At 37.3% G+C, this 18,602-nt stretch overlaps 2 protein-coding genes across 2 annotated transcripts; one reads left to right on the plus strand and one right to left on the minus strand.

Annotated features, from left to right (window-relative positions):
* Positions 1 to 6,748: 6,748 nt before the first annotated feature.
* On the plus strand, positions 6,749 to 8,929 carry LOC131167024 (proliferating cell nuclear antigen-like). Its single transcript, XM_058125753.1, has 4 exons — positions 6,749 to 7,265; positions 7,601 to 7,753; positions 7,892 to 7,989; positions 8,241 to 8,929. The coding sequence occupies exons 1-4, from the start codon at positions 6,947 to 6,949 to the stop codon at positions 8,658 to 8,660; spliced, it is 990 nt and encodes a 329-aa protein (XP_057981736.1). The 5' UTR covers positions 6,749 to 6,946; the 3' UTR covers positions 8,661 to 8,929.
* Positions 8,930 to 9,097: 168 nt separating this feature from the next.
* On the minus strand, positions 9,098 to 18,179 carry LOC131167025 (probable sugar phosphate/phosphate translocator At3g11320). Its single transcript, XM_058125754.1, has 4 exons — positions 17,326 to 18,179; positions 16,704 to 16,807; positions 16,370 to 16,598; positions 9,098 to 9,738 (listed from the first exon to the last, which is right to left on the minus strand). Exons 1-4 carry the CDS (start codon positions 17,764 to 17,766, stop codon positions 9,592 to 9,594), a joined length of 921 nt encoding a protein of 306 aa, XP_057981737.1. The 5' UTR covers positions 17,767 to 18,179; the 3' UTR covers positions 9,098 to 9,591.
* Between the last annotated feature and the right edge of the window lie 423 nt (positions 18,180 to 18,602).

Below are 18,602 nucleotides of genomic sequence, written 5' to 3' on the forward strand. Positions count from 1 at the left end.
TCGGAATATATGTAGTAGTAAGAATTGTAGTGAAGTATAGTCTTGGATGTTTAGGTTTTGGGGACTTGGTTCATAGTTTTGGAGCCATAGAGTTCGTATTTTGGTATTCGAGAAAAGGTAAGGGGATTCTATTTATATCAGTTATATTTTGAAATTGAGATCGATAAACCTGTAGTTTACGATCGTATGTATGTTTTGATTACTTATTTGGGAAAATCTATCAGGTGAAAATGCGGGATTTTTGGGTTACAGTTTTTGAAAAAATTGGGGATTTCGGGTATCATCTTTACTTTTGTTGGAAAATCGTATATTGTATAAAATTGTAGTAATGGGATGATCGTACCTGTATTTGTATTAAACTGTATTTCTCGAATTGAAAATGATATGATTTGTTGTATACTCAAATAAGTGTGGAATGAAATGGTATATGTAAAATATTCTAGGGTTTTGTAAAACAGTTAAGGGCGGCTAATTATCGTACGCTGATGAGTATAGAGACATGAGTTCCAAAATTGTTCCAGGTTTTGTAAATTGGTTAGGGGCGGCTAATTACCGTACGCTGACGCCATGTCTCGGCTAATTACCATGGGCGAGAGTGTCCAGATCTATATCCGAGAGTGCGAAATATCACATGTTTGTTCTGGCTGATCACCGATGGGTGTGAGTGGACACCGTATTAGCATGATATTGCTATGAGGCTTCAGTTATTGTAGGGTATCATTTGTTTGAGTGTGACGACACTGACCGTATGTTTGGTATCGAATGTACTGGAACTGAATTGTGAAAATACTGGAACTGTATCATGTTATGTTTTATGTTGAAATAACACTTGTATGTCACACACTGATATAACTTTTTTTCTTCCTTAATAAGAGGTGTCTCACCCCGAATATACAAATGTTTTTTAGGTCCTTCGGGTAGTCGAAACTAGCATCCTAGCGTCCAAAAGCGTAGGTGTCGGTTAGCTGCGTTTAGTACCTGTGTAAGTATAGGTTTTGTAACCAGGTTGTCATTGCTGGGTTTTGTAGACACCCGAAGTATGTACTATATTTTGGGAACGTATATTCTAGTTATGTATAGACTTTGGTATGATATGATGTATGTACAGAAAGAACATTTCCATTACGTATTTGATGAGTATGGATATATATATATATATATATATATATATATATATCCATATCCATACCTAGGCAGTGGAAACAAATATCATACAATCATTTACATATTTACTATGCAATACCAGAATTCTATATATATACAAACCATGGTCACACAAAAATACCCTTCCAACATCATCTACTAAAAAATATACAGCTCTGACAAAAACTCACCCTATAACCAGAGTGATCTAATTACTTTCTATCCGCGAGCCTGATCTACTAGCCTAACTGGCTCCCCTGAAAAATGGTAAAGTAATGGAGTGAGTCGATGCTCAGTAAGTGGAAATATGCTATTATTAGTGTGTGGCAACTAAGTTAAGAATACTTAAAAATAGCAGCTAAACTATAATGCAATATATAATTTGTAAAGCATATCTTTCTTTCTCAATTTAAAATATACTGTATCGTCTGTATTTTCTACTTTTCATACTGATAATATCATACTATACTCATCATATACTGTAAAACTGTATACATATATATAACTGTACTTATTCCCTAGGACTCTATACATCATGATTTGACCCCTCATGACAAGGTTGTGCGGCCCGTAGGCGAGACTCTATCTAGTCGGCCCTCCAGATAAGTCAATATACTCTACACTACCTCGGCCTGGCCAAACTGCATCCTCTCCTAGGCATGGGACTAGCTGCTACCTCATCTAACTGGCCCCCTCTACCCAGCGTATTGGGGAGCTACATCCTCTCCGAGCACAGTTAGACGGTACCCACACACTATCTGAGATATGTGGTTACACTCTATCTGTATATAGCAACGGTACCGTGCTTTGTAAACTGTATCTGTACTGTATCTGTCTGTAATCTTTTCACAAGGATCTGATACTATATACATATATACATATATACTCATTTACTGTTTTCGTCATGTTTCCAAAATTACCATCATGCTATCTTTTTGTACCGTAAATACTATAAACTCTGTATATTGTATCTGTAGCATCTTGATGCCACCTCTATATATATATCTATCTGTATCACTATCTATATTCTCTGTTTGTATACTCTGTATGTTATGGTAATAGAAAACATGGCATACTAAACTCTGTATATACTGTTCTATATAAAGCTATGATATAAATACTGATCTGAATAACACTGTATACATGTATATGTGTATATATATATATATATATATATATATATATATATATATATATATATATCTTTGTTTCATGTAACTATTCGTATAAAAACTGTGTATGCATGTACAATTCTCTGTAAAATTTTCTATGAATATATATCTGTATCTACATATTTTGTATAACTCCATACACTAGGAAAAACTATGCAAACTGTATATACTGCCTACTTTCATGCATTCAGTATAGTATGATATATATATATATATATTATATAAAAGCTATATAAATTGCATTGTCACATAAAAGTCTACTTAGGCCACACAAGTATTTAAACCATAATCTGTAAATACTGTATAATAAACTGGTATAAACATGTGTCGATGAAATCTCTAATAGCATTATGAAAACTCCTAGCATAGCATATTTCCCTTACCTTAGTTTTGAAAAACCCATATAAAATTCTGGCTCTTTACCCGTAGGATTCTTAGATCAACATCCTGAAAACACAATCCCCTAGAACAAAATATCAGTATTTTCTTACCTACAACATTTCTTATAACTGAGGGAAAGACAAATACTGAATAAAATGTCTTATCCTAAGATTGGGACGAAATCCAACCCAACTTTTTCGGCGATCAGCTATGGCAGACTTGTAGAGAATCTCGCCAGGAGCGTCGTGGTAGTCTCAGATCTTTGATTTGGTGAGAAACGGTTCCGGAAACAAAGAGAGAAGTGAGAGAGAGTCGTAGAGAGAGGGGTGCTGAAAATGACGAAATTTCCTGGTTTCCCTCCATTTATATTGCCAGATTCATCGACGAGATACGTCACCTCGTCGACGAGTCTTTCATTAAATTCGTCGACGAGTCCCTGTATTCGTCGACAAAATTCAGGCTGCCCCATACCCCCTTTCGGTATTTTCTCGTCGACGATGCCCTGAATTCGTCGATGAATTTCCTTATGTACTCGTCGACAAAGCCCTGTATTCGTCGACGAGTTTGCTTATGCACTCGTTGACGAAGCCTTGTATTCGTCAACGAGTTCTGGCAATCTCTTGAAATTATTATTATCTTCAAAATGCGATGTCGTTGACGAACGTTACTTCCTCCTTCTGTTCTTGTTTCCATTTTCCCTCTCTCTTTAATATTTAAATATAAGCATTTTCTGGGTCGTTACAGAATGTGTATAGGGTGTACGTGTACCCCACGGGGTCAAACCCTCATTCAGTGTAATATCATGTATGTTTTTAATGATACAGAGACAAGTTAGGTTACTAAAATCATACCTGGGACCCATCCACGGGTTCGGGGCGTGACGTTAGCTCTACTAGGGAAGAAAAGTCTACTATGTGGACTGAAAAGTACACTTCTAAAAATATGTACTCATTGTTTGTCGGGGAAGCAGAGCATAGTTTCCTTTAAGAATTCCCCTCAGTCGAGAAAGTCAGAAATACTGGATTTGGTACATTTGGATGTGTGTGACCCTATGAAGACGAGAACACTTTGTGGCTTCAGATACTTTGTGACCTTCATAGATGATCATTCAAGGAAGTTTTGGGTATATATCTTGAAGTCAAAAGACTAAGTGTTGGTTGAGTTCAAGCAATTTCAAGCCCTAGTTGAGAGACAGATTGGGAAGAAACCGAGGTGCATCCAAACTAATAAAGGTGGAGAGTATTCTGGTCCATTTGATGAGTATTGCAAACAACAGAGTATTCAGCATCAAAAGACTCCTCCGAAAACTCCTCAATTGAATGGCATAGCAGAAAGGACGAACAGAACACTAGTTGAGAGAGTGAGATATTTGCTTTCACAAGCCCGATTGCCAAAATCCTTTTAGAGGGAGGCATTAAACACTGTTGTTCATGTGTTAAATCTTACACCTTGTGTTCCTCTACAATTTGATGTGTTAGACCGAGTTTGGACAGGTAAGGATGTTTCCTATAATCACCTGCGTGTTTTTGGGTGCAAAGCATTTATGCATATTCCTAAAGATGAAAGGTCCAAACTTGATGAGAAAACACGACAATGTATATTCCTTGGCTACGGTCAAGATGAGTTTGGATACAAGTTTTATGATCCAGTTGAGAAGAAAATTGTGAGAAGCAGAGATGTCGTGTTCGTAGAAGATCAAAGTCTATTGCAGCAATGGAAGCAACTAAAGAGTTGCTATGGGCAAAGAAGTTCTTGAGAGAACTTGGTTTCAAGTAGTAGAGGTATGTGTTGTTTTGTGATAACCTGAGTGCTATTCATCTTACTAAGAATTTCAGTTTCCATGCAAGATCAAAGCACATTGATGTACGATACCATTGGATCAGAGATGCGTTGAATGATAAGTTACTGAAACTTGAGAAGATTCACACTAATAATAATGGTTCTAATATGTTGATAAAGACACTACCAAAAGAGAAGCTTGAAGTTTGTTATTCGATCGCCGGGATGGTGATTCCCTCCACATAGTCGGAAAGGGGGAGATTTGTTGGGTTATTTCCTTCATGATCGTCAAAACGGGGCTTAATGGAGCGAGAATCGAAGGAAAATGGTGGTAGGGCCGTGGGGTTTGGTGAGGGAGAGAGAGAGAGAGAGAGAGAGAGAGTATTTTGTTTTATTTTTTTACAAATGAAGCTCGCAGTTCCTTTTTATTTTCAGCATTGCTGAGAAAACCGTCAATGGTTTTCTACTCCTCTCACAAAATCGTCGATGGTTTGGGTTTTATCTGTCCTTTTTTAACTGTTTTACCTGTAACTATCCCGCGGAAAAAACAAAACCGTCGACGGTTTTCCTACTTCCTCACAAAACCGTCGACGGTTTGGCCTATACCCAAACCTTCTTCCTCTTTTCCTTATTTATTTTAATTATAATATTTTCCGAACCTCTACATTTGTTAGCAACTTCAACAAAAGGGTGCACAATACCATGCTAAAGCAGATGGTTGAAATAGCTGGTAGGGAACACCAAGTTAGGAAATTCAATAGTATGATGGAAAGAATCCTAACAGAAGGTGGGACAAGTGCAAAATCCTTTTTTGAAGATATCCCTGTTCATAAGTGGATGCAATGTCATGATAGTGGTTGAAGGTATGGAAACATGACCACGAATCTTGTTGAATGTTTTAATTTCGTCTTGAAAGGAACTTGCAGTTTACCAATAACATAGACAGGGACCATCCTACTATGTTGTGCTTGTAATAGCGTCGTCATCAACAAGTAATCCTATAACGATGACGACATCCTGCAACATTATCATCGCTTCGCCACGGGGAAAATGAAATGTCTGCGTCTCAGGCTTCTAGCGCTCCACCAATGCGCTAATTAAGTGGTGGTTGAGGTGCATGTACTGTATCTAGTATAGTGGATAGAACCCCGCTCATTGAATCCACAGAATTATTCTGGGATCAATTTCTAATGTGCGCACACACTTATGCCCTTTAAAGACGTCAAAATGATCCTCCTCTCATGCCCTGTAGGAGGGATGCATGGTCCCCAATGTCAAGACGAAAGAATCAGTTGAACTAAACTCCATGTCTAAATATTAAATATAATGAATATCTAAAATGAAAGTTAAAACTAAAATTTATGAAAGTGGTGGGGAGCGTACAGGAAAAAAGTCTTAGATGAGTAGATAAGCAAATCAATGGGAAGTCATGCAAAGCATTTGCACTATACATAGGGGGAGGGGGAAGCATGTTGCGTCCCCCACGCGCGGGGGCGGGCGCATGCACTTGGAAAGGGTGCCAGGTCACAGGTGAAGGATGCTTGGCTGGGGTGAGTCCATGTCGAAGAAAACCGACTTTTGAAAAGTCGATTTTCCCCTTTTTCAGTTTTTTTTTTTTTTCGTTTTTTGCGCTCCGAATTCTGTGCTGTTAGCTATAGGCTCACTGCATTTGGGCACGTGGGCAAATCAACTTTCTAAAAATCGATTTTTCCCTTTTTAGCATTTTTTTATTTTTTTACGCTTCGATTTCTGTGCACTGACAAGCGCATTGCCCGTCAACCATCTTGTCACCTAACACACAGGTTTTCATTTTTTTTTTAATAAAAAACTAATTTTTCGAAAGTCAGTTAAATACAGTTGTATATTAATTGTCTCAATCGTACATATTTGCGTTATTTATTATTATTTTTTAATAATTTCATAAAAAACTCATCGTAAATTTATGTTCGATGCTATGATCAAATTTTACCATAGAGATATTTAATTCTATTAGACAAAATAAGCCAATAATTATTCATCTAAAAATAATACTTTCATTATTTATTATAAATTATTATATTTTTATACAGTAATATATGTTTATTTTATTCTTTAAAAATCAAGCATAATAATTTGCGCCAAAATAAAACAAAAATGGACTAAACATCTGCATGATAAACATGAAAAAAATAGAATGATCAGTTTTATTCTACTCCTGAGAGGAATAGAATATTTTTTTCATTTATTATTTTGGCATTTGTTTCTTCACGTTCGGTTCTGCCGTTTGGCCGACCGATGCACCTTACACAGAACGCCATTTGGAAGCCAAACCGACGACGACGTCGTTCTCAGCACAGCGTTTGGCGGGAAAGCTCTTGTTTCCCGCCTAATCCCTTTTGTGCTGCTTCCCATGTAAAATAAATAAGGCTTCCGTATCATTCTGTTTCTCGATTTCTATTTGTCTCGCTTTCTTGGAGAAGAAGTAAAAGAAAATGTTGGAGCTTAGGCTGGTGCAGGGTAGTCTCTTGAAAAAGGTTCTAGAAGCAATGAAGGACCTGGTCAACGACGCCAACTTCGACTGCTCGGCGACGGGATTCTCCCTCCAAGCCATGGATTCCAGCCACGTGGCACTGGTGGCTCTCCTCCTCCGGTCTGAGGGCTTTGATCACTATCGCTGTGACCGCAACATCTCCATGGGCATGAACCTCAACAACATGTCCAAGGCCCTAAAATGCGCCGGCAATGAAGATATCATAACCATCAAGGCAGATGACGGCAGCGACACCGTCACCTTCATGTTCGAAAGCCCCAGTAGGGTCCCTTTTGTCTTCCTTGCGTTTTCTTTGGAGAAGTGGCTGGCTTAAGCCAACTTTAATCATTTGTTTGGTTGCAGAGAGAGTATTATGTGAAAGGAAAGGAAAGGAAAATGCTCTACTTAAAAATTTGGAGTCATTTTTCCCTTCAAACCGATGGGGTTGTTGAAAATTTCTTTTTATTGGTATTTGGGAGGGGTTTTGTTGCTTACTAGCTGACGCTTTTCTCTTTCTTTCGAAGGAGAAATGTGGCGTCGTGATCCTATTTTCATTTTGTTTTTTTGAGCCTGAAATTTGTGTGTTGATTATTTTTTCGAAATTGTGGATATGAAGGTCAGGACAAGATTTCAGACTTTGAGATGAAATTGATGGACATAGACAGCGAGCATCTCGGGATTCCAGAGGCAGAGTACGACGCCATTGTTAGGATGCCATCCTCTGAATTTGCAAGGATATGCAAGGATCTCAGCAGCATTGGCGATACTGGTCCGACCCTCCTCTATCCTTCATCATCGCCTTGTTCATCTTAATTGTTAATTCTCATGCAACTTATATATTTTTGCAAGTTAATGAATGTGTGTGTCAAAAAACTAATTCTGGGGTCAAGTTAATTGGGCAATGCAGTTCTCATCTGTGTGTCAAAAGAAGGGGTGAAGTTCTCCACCAGAGGTGATATCGGGGCTGCGAATATCGTTTGCAGGCAGAACACTACTGTTGACAAGGTTGGTCTGTTCATGTTTTATTTTTCAATTTCTTATACTATTTGTGAGAAAATTTTGAACACAAATAATGCCTAGTATATGAATCACTGGGGAGGTTGAACATGGAATGCCTTTGATTTTCTAATCAAAATAAAAACTAGACTTAAAGTAAAGGAGCATCCATCAAATGGTTTATTTATGAATTTGTGGGTTTTTTTTTTTTTTTTTTTTTTTGTGGCGGGGGTGGGGTTGTTGATGTGAAAATGTTACAGCCAGAAGAAGCAACCGTTATACAAATGGAGCAGTCAGTTGCACAGCCCTTTGCCCTGAGGTACATGAACTCTTTCACGAAGGCGACCCCATTGGCGAGCCAAGTGACGATCAGCATGTCTTCAGATCTGCCCCTGGTGATCGAGTACAAAGTCGCAGAAATGGGTCACATTAGGTACTACTTGGCTCCCAAAATAGAAGATGATGAAGGGGCAGAGTCTCACTTGGAGACCAGGCCTCAAGCAGAAAGCAAGCCTGAGAAGGAGGTGAGGCCTAAAGTGGAGACCAAGCCTGAGGTTGAATCAAAGCCTCAAGCAGAAGGTGAAGCTCCTCTTGAAACAAAGCTTCACGTAGATGCTGTAGATTCCAAGCCTCAGGTCGATGATATTAAAGCTGGAGTTGAAGTTATGGATGTTGAGTAGTTTCATCTTGCTGAACTGGCCTGAACTGGACATTCCCAGTCATTTTGCATCATAGCCAGTTTTGTGATTCAGCCAAGTTGGAGGAATACCAAGGATTGGATTGTAGGGCAAAGAATTGTCTAGGTAAGAAGGGGTAATTTAGTGGGTTGTAAATTCCAATTATTGTAAGATTTTCTTGGGGGGCTTAGTAAATTTTTTGGGATTACGGATAGAAGTCATGTAAGGATTCTGTCATATATTTTCAAATATCGCTCAGATTTTGGTTGAAACCCAACAATTATTAACTGTCTTGCAAAGCCAAATTCCAGACTTGTAAAGGCGAAACAATGAAACAAAGCGTCACCACTTTTCTCCCAAAAAGGGGGCGCAGCTAGGCCATCGATGACACACTAGTTTAAGGTTGAAGCCCTAAGATCACCTGATAAGGAGCCACAAAATGGTAAAATTATAAACTGTCTTTCATTAATTAAATCAATATGAGAAATGTAAAACATATTTGATTGTGTAGAGGTAGAGGGCCAAGTTCTACAACTGAACTTTTTTTTTAAATCCTAAAAAGAATAAAACATAGAAGTTATTCCTCCCTCCACAACCTCAAGGTGGGATGAATAGAGAGGGAGGGAGAGAGAGGGAGAGAGGTAAATAAGTCATCATTTATTCAAAATTTTCTTTTCTTTTCTTGTTTCGTCTAATCTTGGTGGTTGTTGCTGGTACAGATGGAAACACGGCTCCCACAGGTCTCCTGGGTAAAATAGAAATTAGAATTTAGAGGGCAAAATCCATCAGCATCAATTGCATGCACCTCATCCAGACTTGCCTCAAGAAAGGAAGGTTGCCCCTGTTCTTTACCCTTGCACAAAATAAGGAAAACCCAAATGGAGGGAAGCTCTGCCCTTCTCTGCTTTTTATCTTTTTTCCCAAAATTAGCTGCTCATTTGCTACGCTTCTTGGCTTCACTATAGAGGATAACTCCAACGACAGTGAGCGTGTAACCTAGCATGCCAGTAACTGACACAGGATTCCTAAATATCAATATTGAGACAACCACAGCCACTGCCCCTTTTGCATTTCCCAGTACCTGCAAAAACCCAATTAATTCCCTTTTCATCTCCGAACAGAAAAAAATAATAATAATAGTGATAAATAAAGCATCAAATAATAATAATTGCACAATTAACAACAATTTACTTTTATTTTTTTATTTTTATTTTTAAAGAAAACAAACTTCTGTCACCCTCCCTCAGCGCCCACCTTTTAAATGATCCTCAAACTCACAAGACATTGTGGAGCCCTACTACCTACCAATTATTCTGAATTGTCATGCAGAGTATTTGCCTACTGCAATGCAAATTCCGCTCTGTGCAGAAAAATAGAGCTGGTTGTGAATATAATGATCTGAAGTGTTCTACCTCAAAAACAAATAAATAAATAAATAAAATGATCCTCCCAAACTCTTTTCAGGTATTGGGAAGCCCTACTTCCTGCCAATTACTTCACATCATCATATGAAGTAATGGACTATTTCAATGCATGGTCCACATCCTGGACTGTACTTTCTCATTATTGGCAAGAAAATGTTAGTATTAGTGCATATTATCATTTGAAGTCTCCAAATTCCCTAAGGCATTGTGAAGCTCTACTACCTACAAATTACTGACTACATATGGAGTAACAGACTACTGGTATGTAAGATCCACATCCCTGAAAGGAAATTAAAGTTACACTATGAATGTAAGAAAGGGGACTGTAACTACACAGCAAGGTACTGCCTGTATAACCCCACAAAGAAATTCCAAAGACCTACCCTAAGTTCAACGAGTGTTATCGTGATAAATGGGAGCTTGACCACAGCTGTGAAGACTGGAAAGTAAAAACAGCACGATACTCGGTATTACCATGGTTGTTAAAATTCCAGGATCGTAGGATCATACCTACTTTACTGAAACAATCCTGATCCTACCTAGAATTTCAAATTAGTATGACCACAGTAGGGTTGTAGTAGGATCAGTCGGACATGGTGATCTTAAGATCCTACATTCTTTCACATTTTTTAAAGATCTTTATTAAAATAATTCTCATAGAGGCTAGGCTTTTGTCATGCATAACTCATACATGAAACAAACTTAGAAAGTGATTTGGTTTATTTTATATTAACAGAATTGTGACTCAAAAAATTACTTTTTGGTTAATTTGTGATTATTAAGTGATGCAAACTTTAAATATTAAGAATGACGATATATAAATAATACACTAATTTATTTAACAATATTAATGATAATGATGGCCTTGAATAAATCATCAATAATCTTAGTGATACCAATAAGATAAATGCTGGCTTGATAGTTTAGCTTCTGTTTTGTTAAGATTTTTTTTTTGTGAAAAAGAAAAATGAATATTCATATAGTATGGTTGTTTGTTGACTGATTTATATTAAAAATTATGCTCTTGTTTTTTTTTTTTTAATAAGTACTTTTTTCATTTTCATTTTAGCCAGTTTGATTAAGTTAGGAATGCAACAATTTTACAGTTCTTTTATTATTTTATAGTATGAGGCCTTACCATAGATACGTGTAATTTTTTTAAGTCTTCAACACTGAGGAACTTACTAGCCAATTTTGTAGATTTATATCATAGAAGTTAATGAAAATACAGCATAAAAAATGCATTTTACATATTTATTTATGTATTTAGAACAATCTTACAATCCTCAATCTGATTCTACAGTCTGATCCTACAAACCTTTCTAGTGATCCTAGGATTGATCCCAATTCTAATAACCTTGGATATTTTACTTGAACCATACAAGGTAAGGCATGCTTAGACACATTCACAATAATTACAACAAGCCACTTTCAATTACAGATGGCCGGATTTTGCATTCCATAACAAATATTATATTGTTCTGTCCCCCTTGGCACCTAAACTTTCTGTGCGTCAAACCCTAACACCAGCCAGCACAGGGGGTAAAAACAAAAAGATAGCTTCATTTATGTGATCAAATGCCATGTCATCATCAATGAAACTTAATGGACATGTATAGACATAGGTTTCCACGGCAAGACCTACTAATACATTCTCATAGGGAAGTGATCCAAGCAGAGCCAACTGGCAGTTCTCAGCAAGGCATAAAAAGATGAAAAGTGATCACTATGAAAACTAAGCAATGTCCATTGCCATTGCAAGCATCAGCAAATTGAATCGCCATCCCAAAAAAGTGAACTGACCCAAGCATTTTGGCTTGATTCTTTTGAGTGTTTGGGTAGGTTCTATTTCCAAAAGTCAGAAACCAGAGTTCAGTTCAGTTTGGTTCTTGGTTCTACAAATTAATGAAATCAAATTGAACCATAAATCAAAGAACCAAACTGAAGCACCTATCTGAAACAATCTAACCCAAAATAACTGTAGTAAAATTTAAAATAAAATTACAATTTTGTCAAGCTTGAAACTTGAACCTTTGACCAATGGGTTTAATTTTCAATGCAAAACCATTTACCCCAAGTTGTATTGATATTTGAATGCGCACACAGATATATATATATATATATATATATATATATATATATATATATATATATAAAATTAACACCCATAGATGGCCAACATGATAATATCACTAAGCCGCATAAACCTAATGAGTCACTATACCTTCATTGCTTTCACTAGAACCAGTCATAGAGGCCGTTTTTGTTTCGCCTTCCTCAAGTCCAGAGATGACCCCAATGTTTTTCCATGGGTCCACATGACAAATCCCATTTGAAATGAATGGTGTGAGTTTGTCAAAAGCTGCACAAGCCGCTACATTAGCAGCTCATAAACCATGTTCGTCAACCAAGTTGGTTCAATGGTCATAATATAATTGGTTGGGGGGAAAAACTGGGCCAGATTCAAAAGAATTAGGCGATGTTCCTAAGCAACATCAATTTTTTGGGGTTATCCATTGGCCTTGCTGCTTCATATAAGTAGGTTTGGGCTAGGTCGCTGTGCTACTGCCACCTCTTGGCAAGGTAGGCTGATGGGAAAGCCCCCTCCTGTCGCAATGGTGTCTAGCATCGGAGCCAACAAGAAGGGGCTGAAATTTGATGTATAGTTTTGTGCCTGTTTATGTGCTTTATGTTGTCGAAATGAATAAATCTTCTGGATAAAAGTTTGTTCTCTACAGGCTTTTTGAATCCTTTCAATCTCCATTTATATTTGGAATTTTGTTTTCAGTAATATTTTCTAATTATTTATTTTCATTATTTTGATCAGAATATGGCACTCCATGTGTGGCCTCAGCGAGCAAGACCTTACACACTGGCCACAAAGGGTCTGAAGCTAATCCTTTATATATCAATCCAAATGCACTTGAAGTTGACATCCTTGATGAAAATTCCTTCTCACATTGCAACCCACTGCTCCTCCATGGATAGGACAAAGGCAGATTTTTCCCTTCCAATCATGGGTTGATGATGTTGAACAAGAAGCCCCTAAGTGGTTGTGCAAAAATACCACCAACCCAATGCCTTAGGATAGTGTTCAAGGAGGACGGTAAAATTAAAGTACTTCACAGTGAGGTCACGCCTGCACTTGTGAGAAAGGACATTGATCCTTACCAAAATATGATAACAGAATGGGAAAAGCTGAGCATGAGAGACTTTGTAGGACATACAAATGTCTATAAAGAACTGGTGAAGAGGAAAATGAAGACTAGTCCATAGAGCTTTTTCATATGTACAAATCATCCTAGGCTGGGGGTAATAAGCCTTTTTTCTTGGGATCAGGCAGATGAAAGATAAGAGGATGTGGAAATCATGCATCAGTCGGGGAAGATCATTTGCCTTTTAACATCCATGGCTTAGTCAAAAGTCTTTAATAACCTCCTAAGAAAGCACCTCAAAGACCTCATCCATTAGACTTTAGGGAGACTCCTTTAAAGCAATCATTGGTCATTTGGCCATGCTAGATAGGTCTTCACCCTCCGTGTCTCTACACCACATGACCCTCAAAAAAAGGGAATCAAGAGTGAACCCTTCACACTAAAGAGCCATGGAACCACCCTTCTTCGTGATCGCCATTGGAAGAAAGTACAGAGGGGGTGAAAGGAAAGGAAAGGGAAGAGAGACTCATAAAGGAGTTTGAAAGGGTGGTTCCTGTCTGACTACACCTAACAGAGTTATGACTCTTGCTATGTGCGAATAAAACTGCGGATATAGATTTGTATAACAATGCTTATGCAGATTTTTTAATTAAGGGTAGTCTTAGTAGAACTTTTGAAATGATGGGACATACTATGGTCGGCATGTCCAGTCCACATATAGGTATTTTGTTTATTTTTTATGAGGGTAAAGAAGTGAATTGGTATGCTCGCCTTTTGGTTTAAGTTGTGAGCATCCAATGTAAAGTTTGAATTTAGAACCTAGAACTTTGAATTTGCTTAGTTGTTTTTAGTCAAATTTTGTTGATTTTTTTTTGCATTTTCAAGTTATCATAATCCTAGACCAATTTTATTACACTATTTGAAGCATGAACAATTCAAACACCATACATAGTTTTCTAATGGAATATAACATCAAAATGACCCTCAGACCATCATTCAATATGCAACCAATAATTGATCACAGCTTGCTAACTTCAACCTAGAATGCAATAAATAAGGCCTAATGGTGCTTTTGCTATTAAAGGCTGTAAGCACTTCTACATTTAGAAATCACCTCAAATGCAATCCCTTCCTTCCATCAAATTAACTTTTTTTTAAAAATTATCAGTCAACAAAGCGCAAGAACAATCCATGCACATGCAGTACAACAAGACATAAAAGCTATACATCAATGTTTCAACTTTATGGTATTTTCACAAAGCAACTAGAAGTTGGAAACCTCTTTCCTAAGTGTCTATTTCAGCCCTCAGGGTGTCTCCAAATTCTCTGCAGAAATGGAATGTTTAAAAGCGGTAACCTCACTAATTTTTCAGTGAACAAGTACTTTTCCTTACGAAAAAACTATTTAGGTAACACAATTTCCATTTTTTCTACGAGACAATAAAATCTCATCAATAGCTCACTGAAAATGTTTGAAGAAATAGGTTATGGCATCACACATGGACACCAAAGAGATACCAGATCAACCAAGTACGAAACAGAGCAACAACTTGAAAATCCAGCTACCAAAGTTCTGGTTATAGACAAGGTCAATGCTACTAGAAATCTGGGAGACAGATACCTCTTGCAAGCAGAAGAGAGCATGAAATGCTATTAGAGTAGGAGTGTAAATGGATTCAGGTTGGTGGATACCCTACCGTGATCTGCCCCTATAGGAACTGTAAATGGCAGTAGTTGGGATGAATTGTGACTCGTGGCTGATTTGGGGCATGAAGTGGGAAATGTGTTTTCTCACCCCCCATACACAGCTACGCTTAACCAAAATCCACCCGAAATCTGCCCTAAATATAAATTAATAACATATATATATATATATATATATATATATATACGTGTGTGTGTGTGTGCGCGTGCATGTGTGTATATATATGTATGTATGTATGTATGCATGCATGCATACATGTATGCAAATGAGTGTGTATATAAAGACAGTATTTTCATTCAATTATTCATAGCTTCTAAAATGTATTATTTTATTTTATTTTTATACTATTCAACTAGAAAAGGTTATGTTATCTATAATTATATTAAAAATACGATAAGTACGCTATTTTCATTACATAAAGATATGAACTGTTTTAAAAAAAAAAAAAATTTGTTTTATTTTTCAATTTTTTCTTATAGTTGGCGGAGCAGATTCAGATCCCCAGCAGGAGGCAGATTCCCTAATGAAGTAAGCAAGGGGATATAAATAATGCCCCAAGACGGATTCAGGTGGTTAACTCTTGGCAGGGCAGATTCAGGTTCTCCCCCTCCCACTCCATTTACATCCTTGATTAAAAGAGCTTAAGATTCTACTGCAACAATTTTTTGGGTTTTTGATTGCATCCTTTAGCTAAATGCTAGCTCTTTATCCAGCATAATATGAGTACAGTCTATGTATATGCTTATCACTCAATAAAAAAAAGGGATATGAAATCCAACTTATCCAGAAATCAGCAAAACAAAAAATTCCTAGACGAAATATAATAAATAAATATTTCAAGTAAGAGAATTTCTCCAAAACCTGTCATATTCTTTGGAATTTACCAATTCAAGAATAAACTTTATGAACTCTACACATATATTTTGAAAGCCAACCGACGTTTAAAAAATGTGTTGGTATTAAACTCCCTAGATTAAGACTAAATGCACCTATAAAGCTCCATAAATCACAGAAAAAAAAATCTAAATTTCGGATTCATGTCCAAAAATAAAGACTAAAGAAAAGTTTTTTCATCACCAGGAAAATGTATCAACAGGAAAAAAATACCAAACAGCACACAGACAAGTCAATTTATCAGCCACTGTTTATTTTTCTCTTGTTAATATTCACGTGTCTAACTTCACATCTTGTGCTGGACCTTCAACCAGATACATATTATTTTATTCTTGTTCATATACATTTGTTTAGCTTTGCATCTCATTTAGACTGTCATTCAGATTCATCTTAACTTTCCAGATTTGCATTTCAGAAAACAAATTCTAGATTCCTTCAAACCCAAATAGTTATGCACTACCAAGCAATCAATAACAATTTGAGGATGTACAAACAGTTATGAAAAAGAAGCCAAGATTTGACAAAGAGGTGTACCTGAAGAGTCAGGGCGCTGGTATGTTTTGTGACCAGAAAATTGGTCAAATTTACAAAATAAGCTAGCGCAGAATTAAATAGCAGATACCAGATGATCCTGAAATCATCTCTTGCAAGTGCTAGTGTGATACCCACCACATTTTCTTCCATGAAAAGTGTTGCAGGAAGCAAAAATACAACAGCTATAGGAGCCATGTACAAGAGGAGATTCATAGAATTCAGCTTCTCCCTAAAATAAAAGTACAAGTCTTTCAGTGCAATAGCCAGTTTCACAAAATAGCTTAAGCCCAAGAAATCAATCAAATAGTATTAATAAATACAGAAACATTCGTACCCTTCCGAAGAAAGCAAAATCCCTTGAAGCACTGACTTGAGGGCCCTTGCAGCAGTAGCACCAATGCACATTATAAACCCAAATAGATGGAAGCTCGGTTCACCCTGTGATAGTTCACAGTAAGGTTGAAGATAACAAGATCAGAAAGTAACGAATTTCATTTAATAACATCATTTCATTAACCCTATAAAAACAGCAAAGATCCCCAGTTACAATATTACAAAGGAAAGTGATTTCGGAAACAATTGCTTCCAATATTTTTTCCTCCTCCTAAAAAGTCAAGAAGGGTAAATTTTATCAGAATTTCCATTCAATTCTAAACAAACACTTTAAGCATTATAAGGCATGTCGAGGTGACATCTAGCACCAACCAAATAAAATCCAATTCCAATTCCAATTCCTCTTATGTAGCCTTTAGAAAGACGAATCTGGGGCAGTAAATTTGAATTTGTTTGTATTTGGACAAAATTGTAAGAAAATTTATCTAAGTTCCCGCAATTCCATATTCGCGGTTCATGTTCGTGCAACTGCTCCCAAAAGCAACATTAGCGTACAAAAAGGAAAGAAAGAAAAAACAATTGTTAGCAAAATTAATTAATTTGTACAAAGGAGGACGCCGTACCCCGCTGGCGATGACGACGCCGGTGACGACCGGGATGAGAGTGACGTAGGTGAGCCAGGCCTCCCTCTTCATCGTCATAAGATACGCGAACACCGCGGTGAAGAAGGGCGTGGTGGCGCCGATAGCCTGGTTGAAGGAAACCGGGAGGTACCGGAGGGAGACGTTGCCGCTGACGACGGAACCGCAGAAAACGAGACTAAGGGCGGAGATCTTCAAGAATTGAATTCGAGATCGGATGGTTTGCATAGGGACCATCTTCATCCACGCGATGGCGACGTAGCTGAGCAGGGAGCAGGCCGTCATGTGGCACATGGTGAGGAAGATCGGGTACTTGAAGCCGTAGTTGCTGAGCAAGTACTTGTTGAGCAGTAAAACTCCAATGTTGGAGGAGTACCAGGAGGTGACGAGCCCGATCGTGAAAAGGCGGCTGGAGCCCTTCATTTCCAGCGGACTCGAATTGAGAAGCTAGGGTTTTGACGCCGGAGAAAGAGAAGGGTTTCGAATCGTCTAGAAGAGCATGGATCTGCTAGGGCTCGTGCGAGGAGAAATTAAACAGAGAAGGAAAAGCATTGGTGAATCGAGAGAAGGAGAAAGGTCACTGACAAGAGAGAAGGACGAGTGTGCTTCCATGGATCTGAGAGAAAATCATGGGAGAGGGAGAGAAAATGAGGGGGGTCGCGTTTTGAGGACTACCGACGACGTTTGAGCCTCCCTGCAAATAGAGGAGAAAGAAAGACGAGATGATCAGAGAGAGAGATGGAGAGAGAGAGCGAGAGATTTAAACCGGAGGAGGTAAACGCGTATGTGCGAATTGCAAGAGAAGCTTCATTTTGTGAATGGTCGCTGTTTTATACGTTCATTATTTTATTATTAACATTATATTAATATTGACTCCTTTGTATAACTTACCTCAATTTTTCCGTTCGTTAAATATTTTCTTCTTTTAATATTTCTTTGAAAAATTTAAGAGGAAACAATGACTTAGGAAAAGAATTTAACAAAGATTGATGGAAAAAGTAAAATAAAAAAATAAATTTTTTTATTATTTTTTTAAATATTACTAAAAATAAAAATTCATTTTAATATGGTTAAAAATTAAATGTGAATGGGGTATAAAATTAAGTTTTTATTCATTGATTTGATATTTTCTAATTTTTTTGACAATGAGAAATTGGATTCTTTCATATATTTTTTCTCCTTTCCCTCATATTTTCTAAGTTCCAAACAGATCCTTAATGTAACTCTTAAATGGATATTTTGTGGTGATTAAAAAAAAA

This window comes from Malania oleifera, chromosome 10 (genome assembly GCF_029873635.1).
Source record: "Malania oleifera isolate guangnan ecotype guangnan chromosome 10, ASM2987363v1, whole genome shotgun sequence".
NCBI classification, from domain to species: Eukaryota; Viridiplantae; Streptophyta; class Magnoliopsida; order Santalales; family Ximeniaceae; genus Malania; species Malania oleifera.